The 22847-nt window shown below is 38.2% G+C and overlaps 1 protein-coding gene and 1 long non-coding RNA gene across 2 annotated transcripts in view; one reads left to right on the top strand and one right to left on the bottom strand.

The window, feature by feature from the left end:
- Positions 1-1957: 1957 nt before the first annotated feature.
- On the bottom strand, positions 1958-16330 carry LOC106152366 (salivary peroxidase/catechol oxidase). Its single transcript, XM_086996013.1, has 14 exons — positions 16179-16330; positions 15853-15960; positions 15266-15395; positions 14114-14343; positions 8906-9091; positions 8018-8197; positions 7448-7549; positions 6947-7066; positions 5926-6180; positions 5397-5536; positions 4434-4647; positions 3698-3821; positions 3047-3334; positions 1958-2768 (listed from the first exon to the last, which is right to left on the bottom strand). Exons 1-14 carry the CDS (start codon positions 16246-16248, stop codon positions 2642-2644), a joined length of 2274 nt encoding a protein of 757 aa, XP_086852139.1. The 5' UTR covers positions 16249-16330; the 3' UTR covers positions 1958-2641.
- The window catches only part of LOC147759990 (uncharacterized), a 25722-nt gene continuing 12549 nt past the window's right edge, over positions 9675-22847 (top strand). The window contains exon 1 of the long non-coding RNA XR_015331158.1: positions 9675-9724. This is a non-coding gene — a long non-coding RNA (uncharacterized LOC147759990). The remainder of the gene's footprint in view (positions 9725-22847) is intronic.

The raw sequence follows: 22847 nt of genomic DNA, 5'->3' as shown, positions 1-22847 counted from the left end.
TCAACAGTTGCGCACAAGTAACATGGTGACAAAATGCTTTGTGTTGAAATGATCCATTGCCATTAAGTTCTAAAGCGTAAACACTATGCGATATGACACTTTGGGCATCGATATTATAAAACACTCTGCAGGTAATAGTATTTGCCCTTCTGATAAAAGTCATTGGAAGAGAACATAAGTGCTTCCGTGGACTATGGTAAATTGTACACCAACAAGAGATTAATGTAAGTGTTTGCGAGAGTTATGGCATATCGGATGTCTTTCATTAAAAAGAGAAAAAGAAGAGAGATCAATTTCAATGCGGATATTTTGCGGACATTTTTTTCCATTTAGTCTATCACGTATTTTGTTTCGAAGGCACGGGGCAAATTCTCAAATGCTTCATTTTTCCATACTTTAATTTTTTAAAAATCAGTCTGTAAACTATTATTTCCAATAGTCCGCTCACATCGACATGGAAATATATTATTATTTGAGATCTAATAATAAATAACTCTCGGTTTGCGTAGTCAGATCACGTTGGAACCATAGGAACGTGACTCTGACGTAATCGACGTCATGACCGCATAATAATATTTGCTATGTTACGAAAAAACGTGAATCCAGCGCCTTGAATCTTAGAGACTTCAAATACCGTGGTGTGGAAGTACCCTGTACTTTACCCAACAAGCGCTGAAAATAACAAGCTGGATAATTTAGTGTTGCTTCAAAGGTAAGGGAGGTCGTCATATTGTTGCGTGAAAAAGGCGAAACTTGTAATATATTAAAATTGAGGGTGTGTCTCGAAGAGGACAACAATTCTAGACCTTTTCCACTATACGACAGTCGCAAAGCTCACAGACTTATATTATTTAGTAAAATGATTGAGGATCTCCTGGACTGGTATCATCTAGAGACCTCTGTAGTTTGTCTTCAGCCTGTTGACTATTGCAGAAGAGCAATACTCAGTGACTAATTAATACCAGCGTGAATGGATGTCCTAGGAATGGAAGTCCTCCCATATGGTTAGTACAGGTTAGGGTTAGTTGAAGTATTGGGGTTAGTGTTTGGGGCGAATGTCACCTGTGTAAAGTAAGAGGAAGCGGTCTACAGTTCCTAGCGGACTTCCATTCCTGTTGCACTGGCAAACATACTCTTTCCCGACGCGTCTACGCCAGCAGGCGGAGAACTTATTCAGAATCAGATTCAGACAATCAATATAAACTAGGTTGATACAATTAAGAGTAATTACATGTATGGATTGCCCCGGAGAAAAACATATGGTGTTTTTTCATGCCATATCGTAAGGGGAATAAGAAATAAAGTACGCCGATCCTCATGAGTTCGTAATATTTAAATATTATGAAAACATCGTACATGTAGTAGACGGGAATCATTTTTGAACAGCCGTCTTGTCCTAGTGTTGTCAAATTTACATACTGATGCATTGCAGGTTTTTTTTTCTTGCCAATATGTTTTATACGGGAAAAGGAACCTCTTAACCTTTTCGTTTTTCGTTTGGGATATTAAACATCCATTTGGGATATTAAAACTATTCGATTGCGAAGCAAAATTAAAAATGGTTGCACCCGCACTCTCAGCAGACTGACTGAAGTATCCAGGAGAGTTAGTTGTCACGTTGTCAATTACTAAATCTAATATTAAAGCAAAGAAGCACTTTATTAAAATATAATATAGATTTATGAAGATACGGAGTATTATATCATTTATATATTAGGTCACCATAGGAAAGTAGTGCTCTGACGCAGTTAACGTCATGATGGTGGAAAGGATGCAAGGTCATCGGACTTTCTTTTGCTATGTTACGAGTGAATCCTAGAGTATTAAAAAAAAAAAAATTTTATACAACAAACGCTACAAGGGACAAGCACTGTAGTTACTATATTTTGGGCAAAGGTAAGAAAAATCATGAAATTAAAGCAGAAAACTATGAAAAAGAATTCTGAACAAAAATCAGTTCAATACGCATACCTGTTTTATTTGTATCATTTTGTTCAGACTTAAAGAATCTTCACCAGTCTATTAACTGATAGAAGTTTATACTTTGGCGCCTTCAGAAATGGTTCTTTTATACGATGCGTTCAATTAGTGACAGAAAGGCAGAAGAAAAAAATATTGACCTTAATAATGTATTAATTCCAATACGCCGTAGCATAACAACATGGTTAAAACATAGTGGGCTCTTTACCTTGATAGAACAAATGGGAAAAACTGAGATGGAGTATATTAAAGCTGATTATCACGTAGACATGCTAGTCCGCAGAATCCTACACATTTGAATATAAATGGTATCGTTACTGACAGCGATGGCGTTTTTGACCTTACATTTAAATCATATCAAATAAGGTAGTAAAACCTTCACTATTCAAAACTATAAAACAAATTACGATTTGCAAAATGAATGGTACAAAAGCTACAATATGCAAGTGAAGCGACACATTTCGGTTCCGAGGAAGCTTTCTCTTTCAGAGACACAACCCTATTTATTTTCTGTCAAAACAAGTCTGCAATAAACAACTATTATTTAATAATCATAATTATCTCCTTCTCCTTATTTGTAACTGCCATATATACATATATATATATATATATATATATATATATATATATATATATATGTGCGTAGCTATAATCCGTTGCATTAATGATATGTCCTCTTCTCTTTCCACAAATTCAGGTCAATGCCAGCTAGTTGAGAACAGTGCACTCTCCGGTTTTTGGAGACCCCAAACAGTCGCAGTACGTGGTACCCGTGTCGGTAATTGAATCTAAAGAAAAGGACAAAGGTGAAATATTAAAATTTTTGCTGGGTGTTAAAGACACGAAGTGGTTGGAAATGATGTTGATAGCAGTTTAATTCATCCAAGCAAAACCCATATAAGACACCTGTCAAAATGTGTAACTCAATAGATGAAAAACTTCCCAAAGCATTAGAGAGAGAGAGAGAGAGAGAGAGAGAGTGACATATCTACTGGGTATTATTTTAGGTATATACCCATGTATCAGTTATAAGCGACATAACGACTTGAGAGTTTTGAATACAAACCTTGGCGACCTTACAACGTCCTCTAAAGACCTCAGCATAGTCTTGGGCTGAACCGTTTGCATATTATCCAAGTTATCACACGACACCCGGGCATTGGACGTCTTCTTGATGGACTTCAGCTGTTCCAGGGTGAAGCCGGCTTGCTTGTTTTCGTACCAGAACCGGTCGCCACTGCGTGACCTCAGGAACTGGTCCGCTATCACACACGCGAAAGTTGGACCAACGGACGCCGCTGGCAAGGGCGTTTCTAACAAACCGCCAGAAAAGGAATCGACGTCGTCCGGATGCCTGAAGAAGATATTAGTATGATAGTGAACTGGTCTACCCCTTTGATCGACACATAGAACTCTAAACACACGCACACACACACACACACACACACATAATATTCATTACTATATTTTATTTTCACCATTATTATTATTATTATTATTATTATTATTATTATTATTTAAACAGGATTTTACAACAACAACAACAACAATAATAATAATGATGTCGAAACGAACTGCATGATAAAGTGATAAACGTCAGAACTTGCTTCAAGAGCTGATATATTCCTCCATCAATGTAATGCCAATTAGAAGCAATAAACGGAAAAAAATTAAAAACAAAAAGAACTAACGGAAATCTAATACTGTAATGACCTACTTGTAAAGTTTCTTTAGTTTTGCTACCCCTGAATATTTCAGTCTAAAGGCTTTTGGACCAGTCAGGAAATCGTCAAATGTTTTGGCTCTGTTTCCGCCACACAACTCGCGCCAAGAGTTGTACCCTGAAAAAAAGAAATTTTATAAATAGATTCTATAAGTACATGTATTTCATGTATACTCTATCTACCTATCCTTTTTATCTATCTATCTATGTGTAGTTAGATTGAAAAAATTGATAAAATAGATACGCTGCATTCAGAACAGTGGACTAACTAGTCCGAGGGTCAAATATGGCCGACCCACTTGAATACGTCCCCGAGGGCTATCTAATAGACTATTCAGTGTCTGTTAGCGGATTGGACAGCAAGCTTTTCAGTCGGTCGCCATATTTGACCCACAGGCTAGTTAGTCCACTGTCTTGAATGTGGCCTATCTATATATCAATTTTTCAATCTAACTAAACATAGATAGATAGATAGATAGATAGATAGATAGATAGATAGATAGAAAGGTGGATAGGTAGATAGATAAAAGAGTATACATGTACTTACATGTTAATGTGGCCTATCTATATATCAATTTTTCAATCTAACTACATAATTATATATCTGTCTGTATCTACATGTATTTCTTTATTTATTTGTTTTACTTTATTTTATTATTTTGCTCATGATTTTGTTTTTGATTTTTATGTCTATTTATCTGTCAGCTGGCGGTCAAATGTCCTCTCTTACCCGGCAGTCCGTGATCCCTGCCTCTCTGGATATTCAACGCCGCCAGATCCTGACCAATCCCCTTCGCGAACGGATTCTCTGCGAACATGTGCAACGTCACTTCCTTGGAAAAGAAGCGATCTGTGCCCTCCAGCTCCTGATCAAAACTGCCAATCATAACGGAGTCCACGCCCCCTTCCTGCCACGCGTATAGTAACGTCGGGTTCTGGAACACCTGGCGGAAAACGTTCATCTTATTGTATATCCTAGTGCATGCATACATACAGTTCATACAGTCAAATATCTGCTACATATTCAAGGTATGTGCAGAGGATTATTTTATTTAAAATACTCTAAAGTTTGTAAAGGTTTTATGAAATTTTCCCGAAATTGCTTTATATCATTAAAAAAAATTATATATTTGGCTTTGTGTGTATAGTTAAATAGATGTTTTGTTTCTTAAAGCTGATCCAATGAGATATTCATTTCCATTTCATCAGACCCGTCTGTCTGTCTTACAACAGACTCTATTCCCATAGATTTTAGATCGATCTATCCCCGCGGGGAGTCTCACTAGATTACTTTCAGATAATCCGACTTAAATGTCCGTCCCGCCTACTACAAGCTGTAAGAGGGTAATTAACTTTCGTGTCCGCCCGGCTGACAGCTATTTAGCGTGAACCCCCAGGGAGTTAGGTCGATCTAAAGTAGGTCGATCTAATCTATGGAAATGGGGTGTTATACACCCCATTTCCATAGATTTTTAGATCGATCTATCCCTGTGGGGAGTCTCACTAGATTACTGTCAGCTTGGCCGGCTTAAGCGTCTGTCCCGCCTACTAAAAGCTGTAAGGGGGTAATTAACTACATTGTATGGTGCCCTCTCGGCTGACTGCAATTTAGCGTGAACCCCCAGGGATTTAGGTCGATCTAAATCTTAATTCTTAGGTCGATCTAAATCTCTGGGAAAGCACCCATACTTACTGTAGAAAAGTCATGGTTCTCTATAATTCTATGGTTGACGTCAGAGCGTCTGCGTATGGTGGGGACGGTGCTATGCCCGAAACGGAAGGCAGAAGTTGCAAACATGTTACTCACTCCGGGATCTATATTTTTGTCATAACCTGAAATACAGCACTTTGAATTAAATATTTATTAAATATTATACCAGTTCATTTTGGTACAAGTAACTTAACCAAATATTCTTAAACTAAGATAACAACCACGGCTTTGAAATAAGTTTTTAAAAGACAGCTTTAATGCAGACAAACAGAAAATCACATCAAAAATAGAGAATCCTGAACTTCAAATAAAAACGTTCTCCCTCTCGCTCTCTCTTAGCAAAGTTTAGTTTCAGATACTCATTAACCTAATGTTTTATACCGCAATTAACACGTGCGTGAGGTATAAAGTATCACATGCTTTACCACTCGTCACTCTCGGTCACAACTCTCTCACGGCGCAACAATCGCATTTCTTAACATGTCAAATTCAGACAATATCATTTACTCACCAGTGAAATAACCTTCTTTAAGTGGATTGAGTCGGTGTAAGGCCATGGCATCAGGTCCTATGATGATCGGCAGGTATTCGTTGTAGACTATGTACTGCCACTGGGCAATGTTAATTCTCCTGGCCTCCTGATAAAGACGCTCGCCGCTCCAGTGGGGGTTAAGGCGGTGAAGTTCCGCCTCCAGTCTATTGTGTTCTCGCACCCATATGTGGTGATTGGCCATCAGGCCCATCTGTTCGTTTAATCTGATGTCACCTGTAAATAAATAAATAAGTAAATGAATCATAAAGATTAAATGACGTTTACCGTCATACATAAAGTTGACGGTCTGGGAATGCACGGCGACTCACTTAAAACGCAACAAGGGGAACTTGGATTCAGGAAGGGGATCTACCTTTTCTACCTTTAGCTTCCGTTGTGCACAATATAACTCTATTCTTGCCCAATGAGCAGTATTTAAATAGATGACTAGACTTCATTTTGCAGGAAAAGTAGGCCTACGTGTCATAAAACGAATTTTCCTCCGGTAAACGACTATATTCCTATTACCAACCAACGGCTAACGAATCAGTTCCGGCATTCAAAGTTAGTCGAATGTTTTTGATAAGTGTGCATCTCCCAAGAGATTGTATTAATATCTTAAAAGGGTAGCCGTCTTTGAGGGTCCACGTGGTCCGATGTCAAGTACAGATATCAGAATAATTGCAATAACCGCCGTTTTGGTTGTAAAGCGGGATTGAATGTACAGTGTATTCTGTCTATGCGTTGTTTACAATGCATTTATTTTAGATTTTTGAATCGCATATAAAGAGTTGTTACCCCTTCAAGTTCATAATGTATGCCGTCCGCAGCTGCCTGCGGTGTAGAAACTACAGCTGTTATAAGCTGTAATAAAACTTTCTGCCTGCGATAATTAAACTGTTTGTTGTTACTTAACTCGTGTAATGGTACGTAAACTTTGCAATGATCCCCAGAGGCAAATATCCACGATAAAGGACGCTCCAATATTACAGCACCTCACCTGCAAGGAAGCACGTGACTGTCTCGTTGACCTCGCGGCATGTCGGGTCGTCACGTGATGGGAGGAGGGGCTTCAAGTTTGGATTGAAAGGATGGGGTTTTGTCCTAAGCTTTCCTCTACCTTCAAAATACAAAACAAAACTATATATATATATATTCAGTTACTGCATGTTCATACATGTTCAAATTACATAATTCAATAAATATGAAAATCACGAAGGTCGATATATAAATGTATGTTCAAATAACAATAATCGATGCAGATGCATATTAAAATTGTGATACATATTAAATTACTAAAGTCAATAGCCTACATATTCAAATTATACATGTAGAATTCTAGTAATATTTAAGGGCTGTCCAAAACAAAGGAGAATGGAGATCTATGTCGGCAATACGTTAAACCAATATCTAACATGTCTTATCGTAGGTCTCACTTTTAGACTGAACTGCCTACGAACACATATTACTCTGTACTCCAAAACTCCAAAATTCTACCCACTTGGATCTTGATCCCGGAGGTTTTTGGCGTCCTCGTCTGTGTTCCCGTATACCAGAGACTGATCAAGGTACGCCGTGATGGCGTTAGTCTGCTCACGGACGCCTTGGAAGAAAGGAAAAAAGGCGTGAATCACATCTTTTTACGACAAAACTTGTTTACATCGGTACACTGTTTAACTGCGCACTTACACTTCGGATTGTGTATTAGTACTAGTAAAACCATGCAGGGAAGACCTGTTTTAGTGCACAATTCAAGTTAACCTTTTTTCATAGCAGACCTCCCCCCTCCCTTTTTTTTTTTTTTTTTTTTGGGGGGGGAGGGGGGTTGACACTTTAAGTTAGTCACCAAGGTATCCAATCTCCAAAACATTGGCAGAATTACGACCATTAAACCAGTTTTTTGAGTTTCTAGTTTTGGGTCATTCTTGGACATGTATAAGGCGATAAAAACCGATCGTAACAGTTAGAACATCCATTTATAACCGAACAGTGCCAAATATAATAATAATAATAATAATAATAATAATAATAATTGCTATTTTAACAGCATGACGTTTATCAGTTTGTTTACCAAATGTACACCCTGCGCGTTGTGCCGCTGAGCTGCGCACAAATTTGAAGCACGGTTTCGTAACATTGTCGGAATCATTCGGAGGGACGAATATTGGCGAACAGGAAGCCAATTCTCCGGGCCCCGTAGAACAATCGTCCGGGCCACATTTAACGTCAATCGTCACCTCAGTGCCATTCTCTGAAACAGATAGATAGATCATATACATGTACATATATTCCGTTTTTACATATCCAGTTCGCCAGGGGCACCTTTGGGAAATGTCTCGATCTGACAGGTGGCCTAACAGGGTTTCTGAAAAAAATTAATCTTTTTTTTTATAGAAAATATAAAGAAACGTGACTTAAATATGCATTGACTATAAACACCTTAAGTATGGTGGGCGTGCAAGACTGTTTTTTTTTTTTAAATATCGGCCCACAATTTATATAAACACTACACTGTACATGTACGGCACTTACTTTCAGGAAGTGTTAAAATGAACTCTTTCAAAATTTCTTTCTTGAGATAAGTTTTTCAAAGATTTTTTTTTTTTTTTTTTTTTTTGAAACTCATCACGGGAATCGTATTACGATTGCATTGTGAAAAAGCGACACTGAACGCGCTGGTCAACACGCCTAGGGGCATCGATTTTCAACCTCCTATAATAAAAGAGTTCCCACAGCACGTGACTTAGACTACATGTACTATTACTACGTAATTTCAAGAAAGTAGGTAAAAATGAGCTCCTCTGTGAAACACACATAGTTGGATGAGCTTTAGTTAATTTTATCAACTTTAAAATACACTCATCTATGCATATTCGTATTACCCAACAAAAGAAAAGACAATGGTAAACATATAAGACCTATAAAGTATTGTGTTTAACAAACAGCATTAATTACTCACCTAGAATCTTCAATATTTTGGTCAGCGGTGCCCGGTCATAATCATGGTCAAGGAACTGGCCAAACTCCATGGTAAACTCGGTGATCAGATGCATGGGGACGCTGATATCCTCGTGAAGAGCGGTACTAATTAAGCGGGCACTAGGCAGCTCATTGCCATGCTTATCTCGTCTCAAAGAACCCACACCTGGCGTAATAATAATAATAATAATAATAATAATAATAATAATAATAATATTAATAAATTAATGTATTTCTTGATACTGCGCTACACATGCGTTTCAGGGCTGTTTAGATATAAAACTATTAATACTAAAACTACACATTTTGAATAAAAAAATAATATTTAAGTACTTAAAACTAAAACTAAAAGATGCAAGTAAACTAAAATATTCTGTAGATAAAATATTTTCAAATGCTTTAAAAAAATGTAAGAGTCAATAAAAGACACATTAAATGTGGTAACAAAATTAGACCATTAAATTAGTGCGGCAGTCTCAAAACCCCTGTGACCACATGTTTAAGAGTCTTTTTTGAATCATTTTGCTTAAATTGAAATTCGATTGAAAAGTTTTTCAGTATAATGATAATAATAATAATAATAATAATTTTTTGTCACAAATATTTGCAAGCGAACTTGTTAAAGAGGGTAAAAAACCCTTTGGGTACTCTTGCAGTAGGCTGCATTTTATATCCAATCAAAATGCATCAAAGCGCGCCACGCCATGTAATATATAATAAGGTTCTGACTGAATCACTAGTTAGTGCGAAAAAGCATACAGGACACCAACCGTCCAGCGAGGAGCCTGTTCAGCTAAAGGTAAGAAACGCTAGTTCTGGTATCCACTTTCTCTTCCATCCCTTTTCTACAACTATCCTCTTCTATTTACTTTCCTCTCACTTCTCTCCCTTTTCAGCTATTCCACCTTACACTTTTGTCTTATTTAAGAGATAGTTATTTTTCTCAAGTGGGTAAGAGATAGATGGGTATTAAGATTAAATTCTAAAATCATTGAAATAAAATTTTACACTGTTTGTGAGATGTGCGAGGAACAATGAATAAAACCATTTGAAATCAATGGGCATTGATAGATCCTATCTTCACTACCCTAGGTTCTAGATTCCGGTATTGCCAGCTCGATCTTGATTTCATATATAACCCATATCAACAATACCTAGTAAAAGCGACTCCATCACAAGGTATATTTAAGCTAGTTAGCTTTTACGTTGCTCTGACACTCAGGGTAATCTTCACGTTTTCATTAAGGGCTTTGTCTTAAAAACACATGCTTATCTTGGGAAATAAAAATATATGTGTAAAATGTACCCTGTCACCCTGTTGAGAAATCTCAAGGCTGATTACGTGCCTGGTAATTGTTTGCATAACTGCTCAGGCACTGCCACTTAGCAGGTCCAGTCTAAGTCTGCGTGACAGCAATCAAGACAGTTCATTGCTCTGACTTTAATCACTTGCTCTTCTGTGACAGATAAAAAAGCCTTAGACTGGTTGCGTAACAAGCAGTTATCACATCGTTGTGAGGCTCAGCTTATGCAGAGCGAGTACAAAGCCTTTGGCGCGCGCGCAGAGATAATTGTTTCCACATGGGATGACTTCAGCCTAAAATGACCATCTATCTATCTAGAGACATATCTGTGAATATCTGTAAAAATATATCAGTCGCCCTGGTAAAGGGTATTTAAAGTGGAGGGTACAGCGGTAGCTCCTGTAGAAATGGTCATATTCGCCAGGAAACAGCGGAAATGTTTATAATCGTGTGTCGTAATATTACAGCTTATAAATGGCAGATATCTCTCTCTCCCTCTCTCTCCCTCTCTCTCTCTCTCTCTCTCTGTGTGTGTTCTTGATTCAGATTCTGTTATACTTCAGTACATTTCCACCTTACATAGGATAAATGGTTGGAAGTAGATCTAATTGAATTCTATGGAAAATTAAGAAACGAGCAAAAAATTCTTAGCAGCATTTAACATGAAATCCTGGTAAGAAAGCTTGGAGTGCCATGTTGTTGTAATTATACCGCCTAGTCAATGGTAAGGCAATGTGTTGTGCCCGGTTGAGGTATTGCAGCTTGAAGTGCCATGCCGTTATAATCATACTGCCTAGTCAGTGGTTAGAAAATAGGTTGTGCCCGGTTCAGGTATTAAATTGACTCACAAATTTGTCGGGCTCAGATGGAAATCTCGACTCTCTCTTGATGATAATTGAGGCTTATCAATGTACATAATTGCCCTGCGTCTTGTTTATTATAAGTGGGCCATTATTTTTACGACATGTATGGGTTATAATACTGGCCTATAAACCAGACCCAACCTTGACCTTGAGTGATTCAGAGTCTGGTTGTTTGTCACCTAAAAACTAGACAGGCCAACAATAGCTTTAGGTATATATTTTACAACTCATTTATGACACTTTAACACGCAATAATCGTATAATTTCAAATTCTAAGAAAAACGTTTAATGTATTTTTTAGTCCGCAGGGATGATAGCTGGATCCGGACACCTTGTATAACAAGATTAAAACAACCCATTATTTAGAAGTACAAGCAAAAATAGATTTAAGTAAGGGGATATGTAACATTCAGGCAGATTCAAACGTAGAAATAAATCAAAATATGGGGAATGTTTTCGAGCCGAAATTCATAAATAAAAATCAGCTGTGGAAGCCCTAAGGAAACATTGATCTCAACAAAGAATACAAGCCATTGCTGGCCATCATCATGTCTAAAACAAGGCCTGCGACACTGGCGACATACGTAGGAAACTAGGAAAACTAGCAAAAGCGTGCAAGAAACCGCGTGTGACGATAGTGACCTTTATAGCAATAGAGGTGAACTATTACAGTCAAGTTATAAAAAAGCAACATAGGGGAGACCGGGGCTAGTTGGACCCCGGGGTAAGTTGGCCCCCCGTCATTTTCTGAAAAAGTAACTACGAGGTAAAAAAATTGGCCACATACTCTTGTAAAGTGACCGTAGTCTTCAATGCTAAGGAAGTGTGGGACGTTAAAAAGTTTTACTTAAGCTGTGAGTCGAAATAAAGTATTTTTGCACCTAAAAGTAATTTTGTTAAAGAGATTTAGAAATCTATTTCATAGGCTTTTGATCGAATATAATATATGTATAGGGCATCAAACTGATATTAAGCTCATTGTTTCAAGTTTCACAGAGACGTATCATCGTTGCTCATTCTAGCACCATAAATGGCTGCCATCCTTTAAAATAAAAAGTGTGCACCCGGGGCTAGTTGGCCCCCTTGACTCGGGGCAAGTTGGACCCTTATATTACCCACAAACCTTTGCGCGCAACACAGCTAGAGACCATTGTTGAAACAAACTCAATGGTTTAAAACTGAATATGTAACTTTCTTTTAAGACGAAAATTTATTATTCGTTTTCATTAAAAACCTGCTTTATACCATTATTAATAAATTCTTTATTAAAATAAAACAAATTTTATTGATAGATATTCTGCTTCTTGCAACTTATACCCCCCCCCCTACAACGTGACGTACGGAAACCTCAATAAATCTGCCTCATTTGAACTATTTATTCATCAAAGACTCTCAAAAGTCAATTTAATAAATTAAAAATGTATAAAAATGTATTACAAGGCGTTTACGTGGGATATTTACTCCATTTTTGTATAGGGAGCCAACTTGCCCCGACCCTGGGGCCAACTTGCCCCGTGGCGGGGCAAGTTGGCCCCCCCTGACGTCAACTGCGTTTTTTGTCAAATTGTGAGCCATCTGGCGTTATATTTGAAAAATAATGACGTTGCATACGTCGCTTAGTTCATGGGGCTTACTTTGAAACCGATTTTGTTACTCTAACTCATTCTTAGTTGGCTCTACAAGGCCAAAAGTGTCTAACTGGGCCAACTAGCCCCGGTCTCCCCTACAAAACTCGTAAATGCATTCTAATGTGCAAGATATAAACTCTACAAAACGTAAGCGAAAACGTCTCTTACTGTTAGCTCAGCACCCTTAACCCTCGATCTTTGAAAAGTCGTTTTGTCTTCTTTTTCTCTTATTTACTAATTCCGTTACAGGTGCACTTGGATATGAGAGCATTCTGTGATAGGTTCACTATGTTCTCTTTACCAATGAAACTATCAGTCGATCCAACTCCGCGGAGATTCTAGCTAAATGCAGTGAGATTAACGGATTAACATGCGTCCTTGTGGCGTGGCGTACACTACAGAAAAAACAAGTAAATATAGGAGTACAGTACGTGCTACTATGTAAACTGATTGTATTCAGCGAGTTGCCTGAGTTGGATCGGTCTATGTATAGTTTCAAGTGTCTAAGGAATCATTCCCAGACCCTATCCTACTTACTGTGGATCAATCTATCTCTGAGGGGGTTTCTCGCTAAATGGGTAATCAATTATCGTTTAGCAGCTTCAGTGGGCATGGATCGATCCTGTTAGATCGATATAGGTATGTGGAACCCAGTCTTAAATACCCTCTAGCAGCTTCAGTAGGCGTCACAGACATCTAAGCCGCTTAAGTTGATTGCAATTTAGCGAGAACCCCTCAGAGATAGCTTCACAGTTAGTACGAAAGGGTCTGGGAATGGTCCCTATGACTGCAGTAACAATCTTAAGTAACGTTTATATAACGACTGAACTAATGAAGACTAATGATGGACACACAATGCACACTAATTACTGGTATATTAAATGAACCTTTAGCGAGCGCAAAGCAATGTCGTAAGTACACCTTGTGTAGAAATATTTCGCCCAGTGGATGCCATATTAGTATCAAATTGGTAGCCCACATCTAACAGGAACAAAAAGATAATTTATTAAAAAAAAAGAAAAACAATTCTACGTTAAAGTACTGTTTTCAAAAGTGTTGCATTTGAGTCCCACCTAAGCCACGAAATTCAAGGAAAAAAGGGATAATTGACTAAAGTGACAGAGCCCCTATAAACTGCGCATATTGAACTACAGCACACAGGGAACACACACAGGGTAGTAATAGAAACACTATAGACTAATGCGTTAATAGAGACAACAAAAGAGTTTTATATTTTATAAGGAATCACGCACTTTCCCTGATTCCATCCTTGCCCTTACTATCCAAACACAAAAATGTACTGTTTTGGTCTGAGGTTTATGAGCGAAACACCTCCCCTTACCCTCGGTCCACAACATTTTACAAAATAATGATTTTTTTAAAAATTACTTACCGTCGCCGTATTCAGCCGGAAGTAACCGGAAGAATTCTACGAAGGACTTCCCCAAAATTGGCGTCTGGAGATTATTACACGAGCCGTCAATTGTCCGGTACACGGCGTAGGGATCACATTGCGGGGCAAACTTGTAACACGGCTGGATCTTACCGCTGATTGGTTCCGTGCCTTCAAAGGTTCTGTCGGGCACGGTGAATATCATACCAGGCTCATACACTTGCCGATACCTAAGCATAAAAAGATGGTAGTCATGATTCCCTTATGACGATTTCACGACATTTATTATATTTGATTATTTTACTTCATTACTTGAACTAACATTTGTACATTGCGCCATTTTCTCTAAGTAATACAATGGGTATTGAACCTAAATCAACTTCACCTACATGACCCTGCCACCTACCCTCATCCACTTAAAATTATCTTCACTTTTGTGGATTAAAATAATATTGTTTAGGAAAGTGAACTTCAGAGTATCTTTATAAAAATGTCGAAAGGTCAAAGCAAAATAAAATTAAAAAAAAACAAACAAATAACTATATTACATAGTCACGTACATGTAATTTGATGCCCGCCATTTGATGGACAGCGGACAAATATCAGATGATATTAACCTCCCAGCCGGTGAACTTAGGTTTGGATTTTATTTATGAAAAAAAGACTCAGCATTTTGGGGGGATCAAGTCAGGGTCCTCTGACTTCCCACTTCACACCAGGCTTTTAAGGCCACCACGCTCATACCAATGGCGTACAAATCCATTTACTAAGCCAATTCAGGCAGTTAGAAATTAAAAATAATTACATATTTAATTGGTATCATAACAAATTGTTGGTTCTTCTTTGTATTGACGTGCACGTTAAGTTGTCACTAGTGTACGCCTGGTCGCGACATAACGTAACAATTGGGGAGTGTATTTTTCAAAATGTAACAAAACAATTATAGTTCGCGTTCGGCGTCGGTCATTTATCCCAACTGCTAGTCAATAATTTGTCAAGTTGACCTGACCTTAAGTCTAAAATAATAATAATAATAAAATCGTGGGTCTACCACCGTTGTTACCATCATGGGTGCGATATGATTATATACTGGTCTATAGAAGTGATTGTCCTTCTTAAACTACCGAGTCGTTTCACTTTTTTATCTTTTACCTTTTTAAAAGTTCTCCGAATATTCCCGTCTGGAGCTGACCAGTGAAATCGATGAATTTCGTGAAGACGCTGCCACCCTTCATGTTCTCAGCTATGACATCGAAGCCAAATAGGAATCTTCTCGCCTCAGCTGGTTGCAAATGTTGATGGAAAGAAATGTATAAATTGCTTTTATTTCGTTATTACGATAAAGGAATTTAGACGCGTTTCAGTGTATGCGTTGGTTTAGATGCACGAAACTAGGAATAATTTTCTAGGCACTTGTTTCATACAAGGCTACAAAATTTTAATTGGCGCCATTCATAATTTGTCTATAATCAAAGCCCGATAGCATACATTATGCACAAATAAATATCTTAATTTTAGCGTTCTAAAACTTGGGGGACATAAATTTCGTATTTAACCACACGCTTAATAAACTCTTCGAATGTAAAATGTTTTAATTCATTGCCAAAAAGTCTGAGACATGGAAGCTTAATATATGAAAAACAATAAGTAAGTAAAATAAATGAATAAAGAGGTAAGAAAAATCAGAAAAACAACAGAAACTGAACGTTACGTTTAAAAAATATGAGTTTGAGACGCACCTGGTGATCTTAATGCAAATGCCAACTCGGATTCATAGATCTCGCGCACTGCACGCGCGGCACGTGAGTAGTCGTCGAAAAGACTCGGATTGACGTCAATCTGATAAACTGAAAAGAAGAAAACGTTTAAAAGGAAAGACAGTCCCGATGATTAGTCTCTGAAATATCACATTCGTATCGACGTAATTTAAATTTTCTCGTAAACAATTTTGAAAATTAAAAAAAAAGTGTAGAGCATTCAGAAAATTAACGAAAAAGAGAAAACGCGGTATTACCCTGAAATGTTCCGCATGACTGCATAAAACATAGAAAAAAAGAAAACTCACATTTACTTTGGCTTATGGTGCCGTGGAGAAAGAAAGCCAATACAAATGCGATCCCACCAGCTGAATTCATGGCGAGAAGGACTATCTGAGCAGCACTGGTCTCTCCTTTTGGGTAACGCTGCAATTGCCGCCAATGAAAACGTCTCTGACTTTTATGGCACACCTTTCGCCGCGTTCAGGTCAAATGCCAAGCATCCGCCTTTGGTTCCCACCATCCACTGCGCTGACCCAAGGGTGAAAACGCTGGAGGGGGGCCAGGCTGGGTCCTCGTTTGAAAGTAATTTCAGCACTGGCTGACCCAGGAGAAGTGTCTGTATGCGTGTGTGTGTGCGCGCGCTCACACGTGTCTGTGTGGGTGGGGAAGAAATAAAAATTAAGCCAAGTCCAGGTGTCTGCGTTTGTTCTGGACCTGACCAAACGTCGTGAAACAAGTTTAAGTTCATCACCGCCAAATAAAGCAATGGTTCTATTACGATTACAGATGGAATGCTGCAATATGAACTGTTACAAATTGTGAGAGAAGGAAAGTTACTGAGGACTCAGAGGTATAAATTATGCGATCTGGATCAAAAAGAGACAGAAAACAACGGCACGGTGGGAGGGGGGGAGGTTGGAGCGGGGCGGGGGGGGGGGGGGGGGGGGGGGGGGGGCTGGGAGAGAGGGTGACCTTACTCCTGCCGTTATCCGACGCTATTGCTAGCGCCATCACCTGAAGGCGCGCGTTGGACTGATTAAGTGTCCGATGAGCACTGATGCGTCCCAAATGAGTAAGGGTTCATGTTTGTGCTGAGAGAAGATATAACCCTATTTACTGTGAAGTTACGTGCTACTTTTATATACTGTCTCTAGTAGCACCATGTCCTTAAGTGTATAACCTCATTTTCAGTATACTATCGTGGATTACTTCTCTGTCACACACTCAAGAAATTCCCTTTACATTATCTCCAGTAGAAACATGTATTTTACAATTTTTTTAAGTGTTATATTCGTACTCTGCTTAGTTCTGTAAATAGTGTTGTTCCTATACCCATTGCACTGTATATATATATATATATATATATATATATATATATATATATATATATATATATATATATATATATATATATATATATATATGTGTAATGTTGCAACATAGATAGCTGAGTTTAGCTTGTGGTAAACGAGTTCACAATATTCGTACTCTGCTTAGTTCTGTAAATAGTGTTGTTCCTATACCCATTGCACTGTATATATATATATATATATATATATATATATATATATATATATATATATATATATATATATATATATATATATATATATATATATGTGTAATGTTGCAACACACACACACACTATATACAATTTTTTTAAGTGTTATATTCGTACTCTGCTTAGTTCTGTAAATAGTGTTGTTCCTATACCCATTGCACTGTATATATATATATATATATATATATACAGTGCAATGGGTATAGGAACAACACTATTTACAGAACTAAGCAGAGTACGAATATAACACTTAAAAAAATTGTATATAGTGTGTGTGTGTGTGTGTGTGTGTGTGTGTGTGTGTGAGGGTAAGAGGGAGAGATATTGAATTAGTTTTTAATTATTATCATTTTATCCAATTGAACTTTTCTTTTGGAGTTATGCAATAAAATATTATTTATTGTGAACTCGTTTACCACAAGCTAAACTCAGCTATCTATGTTGCAACATTACACATTCTAGTCGACCATTTTCACCGTTGTTCACCAAGCGCTGACGTGCACTTGTCGGGAGTTTCAAAGATGACACAGTCATGATGGAGCAAAGCAAAGCAAATATAAAGCGGTGCATGGTTGTAATTTCGCTCTGAAATAGGGGTGGGTGATTTGCTCGATTTTGACTTTTTTCTTGTTATACTGTTTTATTTATTTATTTTTCATTATTTTTTAATTTAGGGGGGTGGGAGGGTGGAGAAAAGGTGTCTCGGAAGCTAAGAGAGAAGCACGTGCCCACTGCCCCCTTCTCTTCTGGATACGATAATGCTTTGCATTCAGTATTCTCTTGTCGTATCCCATACCGTCACGCAATTTTTTTGAAGTCACGCAATCCCTACTTTGAGCAAACGGTGCCTAAGGACAGGAGCACATTATTTTAAACACTTATTTGATTCGGACTTGTAATTACTACTAGGTGGCCGCATTCACAACAAAAGATAGTATTTACAACGGAGTTGATCCGAGAACTAACAGATCCAGGAACAGGCGCAGGAGTCCTTATCATCATCATCACCATCATCCATTGTCCATGATTATAACACTGCACACCACAAGAACAGAGCTTTACAATAGTGACTTTACCAGCAAGGCATCAACAGGGTTGGTCTGTCCAGTCAGCAGACGCAAACCTCATTAAAATCCATTTGGAAGAGAAATTAAATGACAAAGAATCGACCCTCACCAGAATCCTGTAACCCATGGTTTCCTTGCAGCCTGGGCCAACATAGCCCCCAGAAGCTGATATCCTACGAAAATACTGACATAGTACCCTGCGTTATCTAATGGCAAATTGCTGGTGTACAATCCTGTTGTAAAGATACTAACCTGACTTAACCAGTTTTGAATAAAATACTAATTGAAATACCTAACAAAGCCAGCTGTTGTCCACCTTATTGCCAAGTGGCGGAATACTTTTGTCACCCCTCTGTACATTTAGTGATTTTTCTAACTGTTTTATCTCAAGTTTTTTAATACTTAATTTACAATTACACCCCCCCCCCCACCAAAGACGGTATGTGCATGTACAATGCAAATGACTATACTGACTTAACATATGATCACGTAGCATTAGCGGAAAACAAAAGAGTTAAAATTCAATTACTTGCCTTTTTGCTATGTTCAACACAGCGTTTATTACTTCACTTGTGCCATTAAAAAAAGGATGCGATAAAACGCCTACGTATACAGAATAAATTAAGAGAGAGAGAGAGAGAGAGAGAGAGAGAGAGAGAGAGTTATTAGTCCTGAACGATGAATTTAAAAGACTTAAATCGTGGTCTCATTCGTTTCGAGATGAATCATTTTCACAGTGACTGAAACTTCAGGTGTCGAAGAGTTAAGTGATGGAAGCGATCTAAACTACAAACTTAACCAAAAGCCTTCTTCATACTTAAAAGCATCAAATAAAATTAATTTGTAAAGCTGGATAACAATATCTCGGGCTTACTTCACTGTTTGGCACGTGTCATCTCACATTAATTAACAATCAATTCAGGTTAGCTTTATTCATGCCGGGTAAACACAGTGATTAAGCTCTTACTATTACATAATCAATACTGTGTGACACGCGTCGTCTGAAATTAATGTTAACATTGCGATGACGCTCTTCAATCCAAACTAATCAATTTTACCTAATTTTAAATCAATCAACTGACACGTGTCAACAGGATTGTTTGTGTATTTGGACTTCCTAAATGCCCGGTAAGTATTTTGTATAATATGCATGGGCGTAACTAGGCATACGCACGGATGCACTGTGCGTACAATTTTTTGAGCCAAGCATGATATTATTCTCTATAAATTTAGTGTATTTTTCACGAAAAATAATCGAAAATCCTCTTCGATTGCAAGTTAGAGTCACCTGAACGTACAAATCTTCTGTATGAATCGTATACGCACCATTGTTCTGACGCCCCCCGTCTCGTTTGCTTTCACAGAAATGAGGTAAATAAACAATACTAACTACCTCCAGAAGTCCTATCTTAATAGTCCATCTAGCTGGAACTTCCTTTTCCTCTTAATTGGAGGTTTGAATGCCCTTCAACTCTCAGGTAGCCTTTGTCTTAAGTGTGTCGAATGCACACTCGCTGGCGATATTTATCTCAGATAAAAATCTACCTGTGTTATTTTCAAAGAGCAGCTCCAGCAGACCTGGGGACACTAGATAAAATCTGGACAACGGGCTTTATAAGGAGCCAGAGGAAAAAAATATTTCCTGCAAAGCTCTTAAGAATTTTGACACGGACTTGACCCAGCTTAACCCTCTAAACTAACAGGGTGATATGGGCAATGTTCACAAACAAACAGAGCTTTATCCTGTAACAGGCCCGTAGCCGGGGGGGATGGGGGGGGGGTTCGGGGGGTTAGAAAGAACCGCCCCTTTTGCTGAGAAAAGGTCCACTCTGGGTAAGATTTGATCTAAGAGCGCATTCTCAACGAATTAAGCCAGGCTTTACAAAGCCGGTGACCTAAAAATGGCGGACGTACATGAAAGAAAAACCGCCTAATCTTTTAATAGTCTCTCCGCCTCTCACACGCCTCCCCACACGTCGTCCCTGCGGGGTACAGTAATTAAATCTCGGCTCCGAACATTAATATTTCCGTGAATATCTCTGGTGATATTATCTCCTTAGATAGTCGATTCATTGCTGCTCTATGGGCCAAATTATTCCTTTTTCGTCTCTGTTTTCAAAGATAATAGAACAGAAGAGCTTTTTTTTCGATCGCCTTCAGCCGCTATGCCTTCTTCACCACGAGTTTAACTGATGAGCATGCGCACTTAATATTTCTCAGGTAGCTTCCGCATGGCGAACGGAGCCGAGATTTAATTACTGTACCCCGCAGGGACGACGTGTGGGGAGGCGGAGAGACTATTAAAAGATAAGGCGGTTTTTCTTTCATGTACGTCCGCCATATTTAGGTCACCGGCTTTGTAAAGCCTGGCTTAATTCGTTGAGAATGCGCTCTAAGTACATAAAGTTTTTATGGGAAAAGGTCCACTTTTTCAGAAAAAGAACCCCCCTTTTGAAATTGCTGGCTACGGGCCTGTGTAATATAATTGGTTGATTTTGGATGATACCATATATAAGTTCAACTTTTAGAAGATTCATCATTAAGCTGACCATGGATATGACGAATAGGATAGCAAGAAGGTGTAAGAATCCTACAACGATCAACTGTTCTTAAGATTATTTTCTGACAGCTCGGGATAACCGCAACAAACCACATCGAACAAAAGTGCCTCACCGTTATTTAGAATTTAGCTTGATACAAGCGGGCATCATTTGCATATGTTCCCAACGTTTGTATCAGTAAGCCCCTAGTTCAATAAATATACCATTCTAAGCAAGGCTTTTTTCAGCGAGCCCTCCAGCTGCCAATTGGACGGCCGCTGTCATCACGGCCGGCTTACGATTAAAAAAGTCTTGACTTGTCGGGGCAGCCGTGGACGTCGTATGAAAATCCATAGCAGTAATTTGACGTATGGATATTATACTACTTTGTAGTGCACGCTGTTTTTCAGTCACGACGTAACTACTACCTAAAGTTTACAAAACACAATAAAATGTTTCCACTAACTTTAAAATACATAATGCAGAAGTGACAAGAATGATCTACATTCGGTACAAAACACGTGTAGGCCCTAAATGAAATATGACCTAACTTGCCGCCAAATTATGAAAGGGGACACCTTTCGGATCTTTATACGTATGGCACCTGACAAAGCTAATACATAAGAAAGGCAATTTTTATATCTTCGGCGAGAGATTGTTCGCAATCCGAAAGAGACGAGAAGGCAATTTTCATATTTGTTCAAGAGACTTCGTTAACCGAGGATCGGGAACAAGAGATAGTTACCGACCGCAGCGAGACGACAAGCCAATTTTCGTATCTTCAGCGGGAGATAGAGCGTGATCTGAGCGAAAAGAGAAAGCAATTTTCACATTCGTTCAATGGACTTCGTTCGCAGAAGATCGTCAGCCAGAGATCGTTCGCGATCCGAGCGAGACGAGAAGGCAATTTTTATATTCATACAAGGGCGTTCTTTCGTGGAAGAGCGTGACGGGAGATCGGTATCAATTATTTTTAACCCTCTTTCCTAATGAAATTTATTATTAAAAAAAGATTCCATTAATTTTTACCCCACCCCACCCCCGCTCACGGCTTTTGGAAAAGTTTGAGGCCCTGAAATTTTGAAGTAAGATACAGATGGCAATTATGGATGGCCTGTACCCCAATCCCGGAAAAAGTGTTGGTTCTGGGTGAAATAATTTACTGGAACTTAATTATACTGTGGGAATTTTTTAAACTTTAAGTAATGATTTTATAAACGGTGAAAACTAAGCTATTATATTTGGCACATATAATTTAAACTGCCCTTTATCTTTTGCGTAAGTCGATCTACATTTAGCTATACCTGGGAATTTTGAAATTCTGTGCGTACAATTTTAAAAGGTCTGGTTACGCCCCTGATATGACATGTTTATGTCACTGATTTCTGTGCCATCGTGTCACCTGCCAAGTGAACAGTATAAATCGACACTCAAATTTTCCAAATCTTCACAATTCCAATATGACTCTGCGTTAGAGAGACATGGGAAAATATTAACGCAATAAGTGTAATAAATATATTAATCACCTAAAGAAGGTGATTCCAGCGGTAATTGAGAGAGAAGGTCGTGCATCAGGCTACTAAACTAGCAACACATATAATAAAGATAATGAGACATTGCTATTTATTTGATGTATTAGCTATTTAAAATTATCCATTTTAACCACGCTTGTGTTGATCGTGACTTATTATCATCAAGTGAACGTCAAATAAAATTGTAATACGTGTTTTAAAACTAAGCCTGATTTGTTCTTTAGAGTTTTGTTCTCATATTCGATCTGCCTTTACTCTAGTCTTCTGTTGCAG

This window comes from Lingula anatina, chromosome 9 (genome assembly GCF_051362555.1).
Source record: "Lingula anatina isolate TDL-2025a chromosome 9, LinAna3.0, whole genome shotgun sequence".
NCBI lineage: Eukaryota > Metazoa > Brachiopoda > Lingulata > Lingulida > Lingulidae > Lingula > Lingula anatina.
Note: the sequence above shows the minus strand (reverse complement) of the source record. Positions and strands in the feature narration are given on the sequence as shown.

Excerpts from the sequence above, each read along its gene's own strand:
- LOC106152366 (XM_086996013.1), bottom strand. The coding sequence starts at position 16,248 with ATGAATTCAGCTGGTGGGATCGCATTTGTATTGGCTTTCTTTCTCCAC. Across the intron at positions 9,092-14,113 it reads TCCGGCTGAATACGGCGACG|GTGTGGGTTCTTTGAGACGA; the intron begins GTAAGTAATTTT and ends TTATTACGCCAG. Across the intron at positions 3,822-4,433 it reads CAGGGATCACGGACTGCCGG|GGTACAACTCTTGGCGCGAG; the intron begins GTAAGAGAGGAC and ends TCTTTTTTTCAG.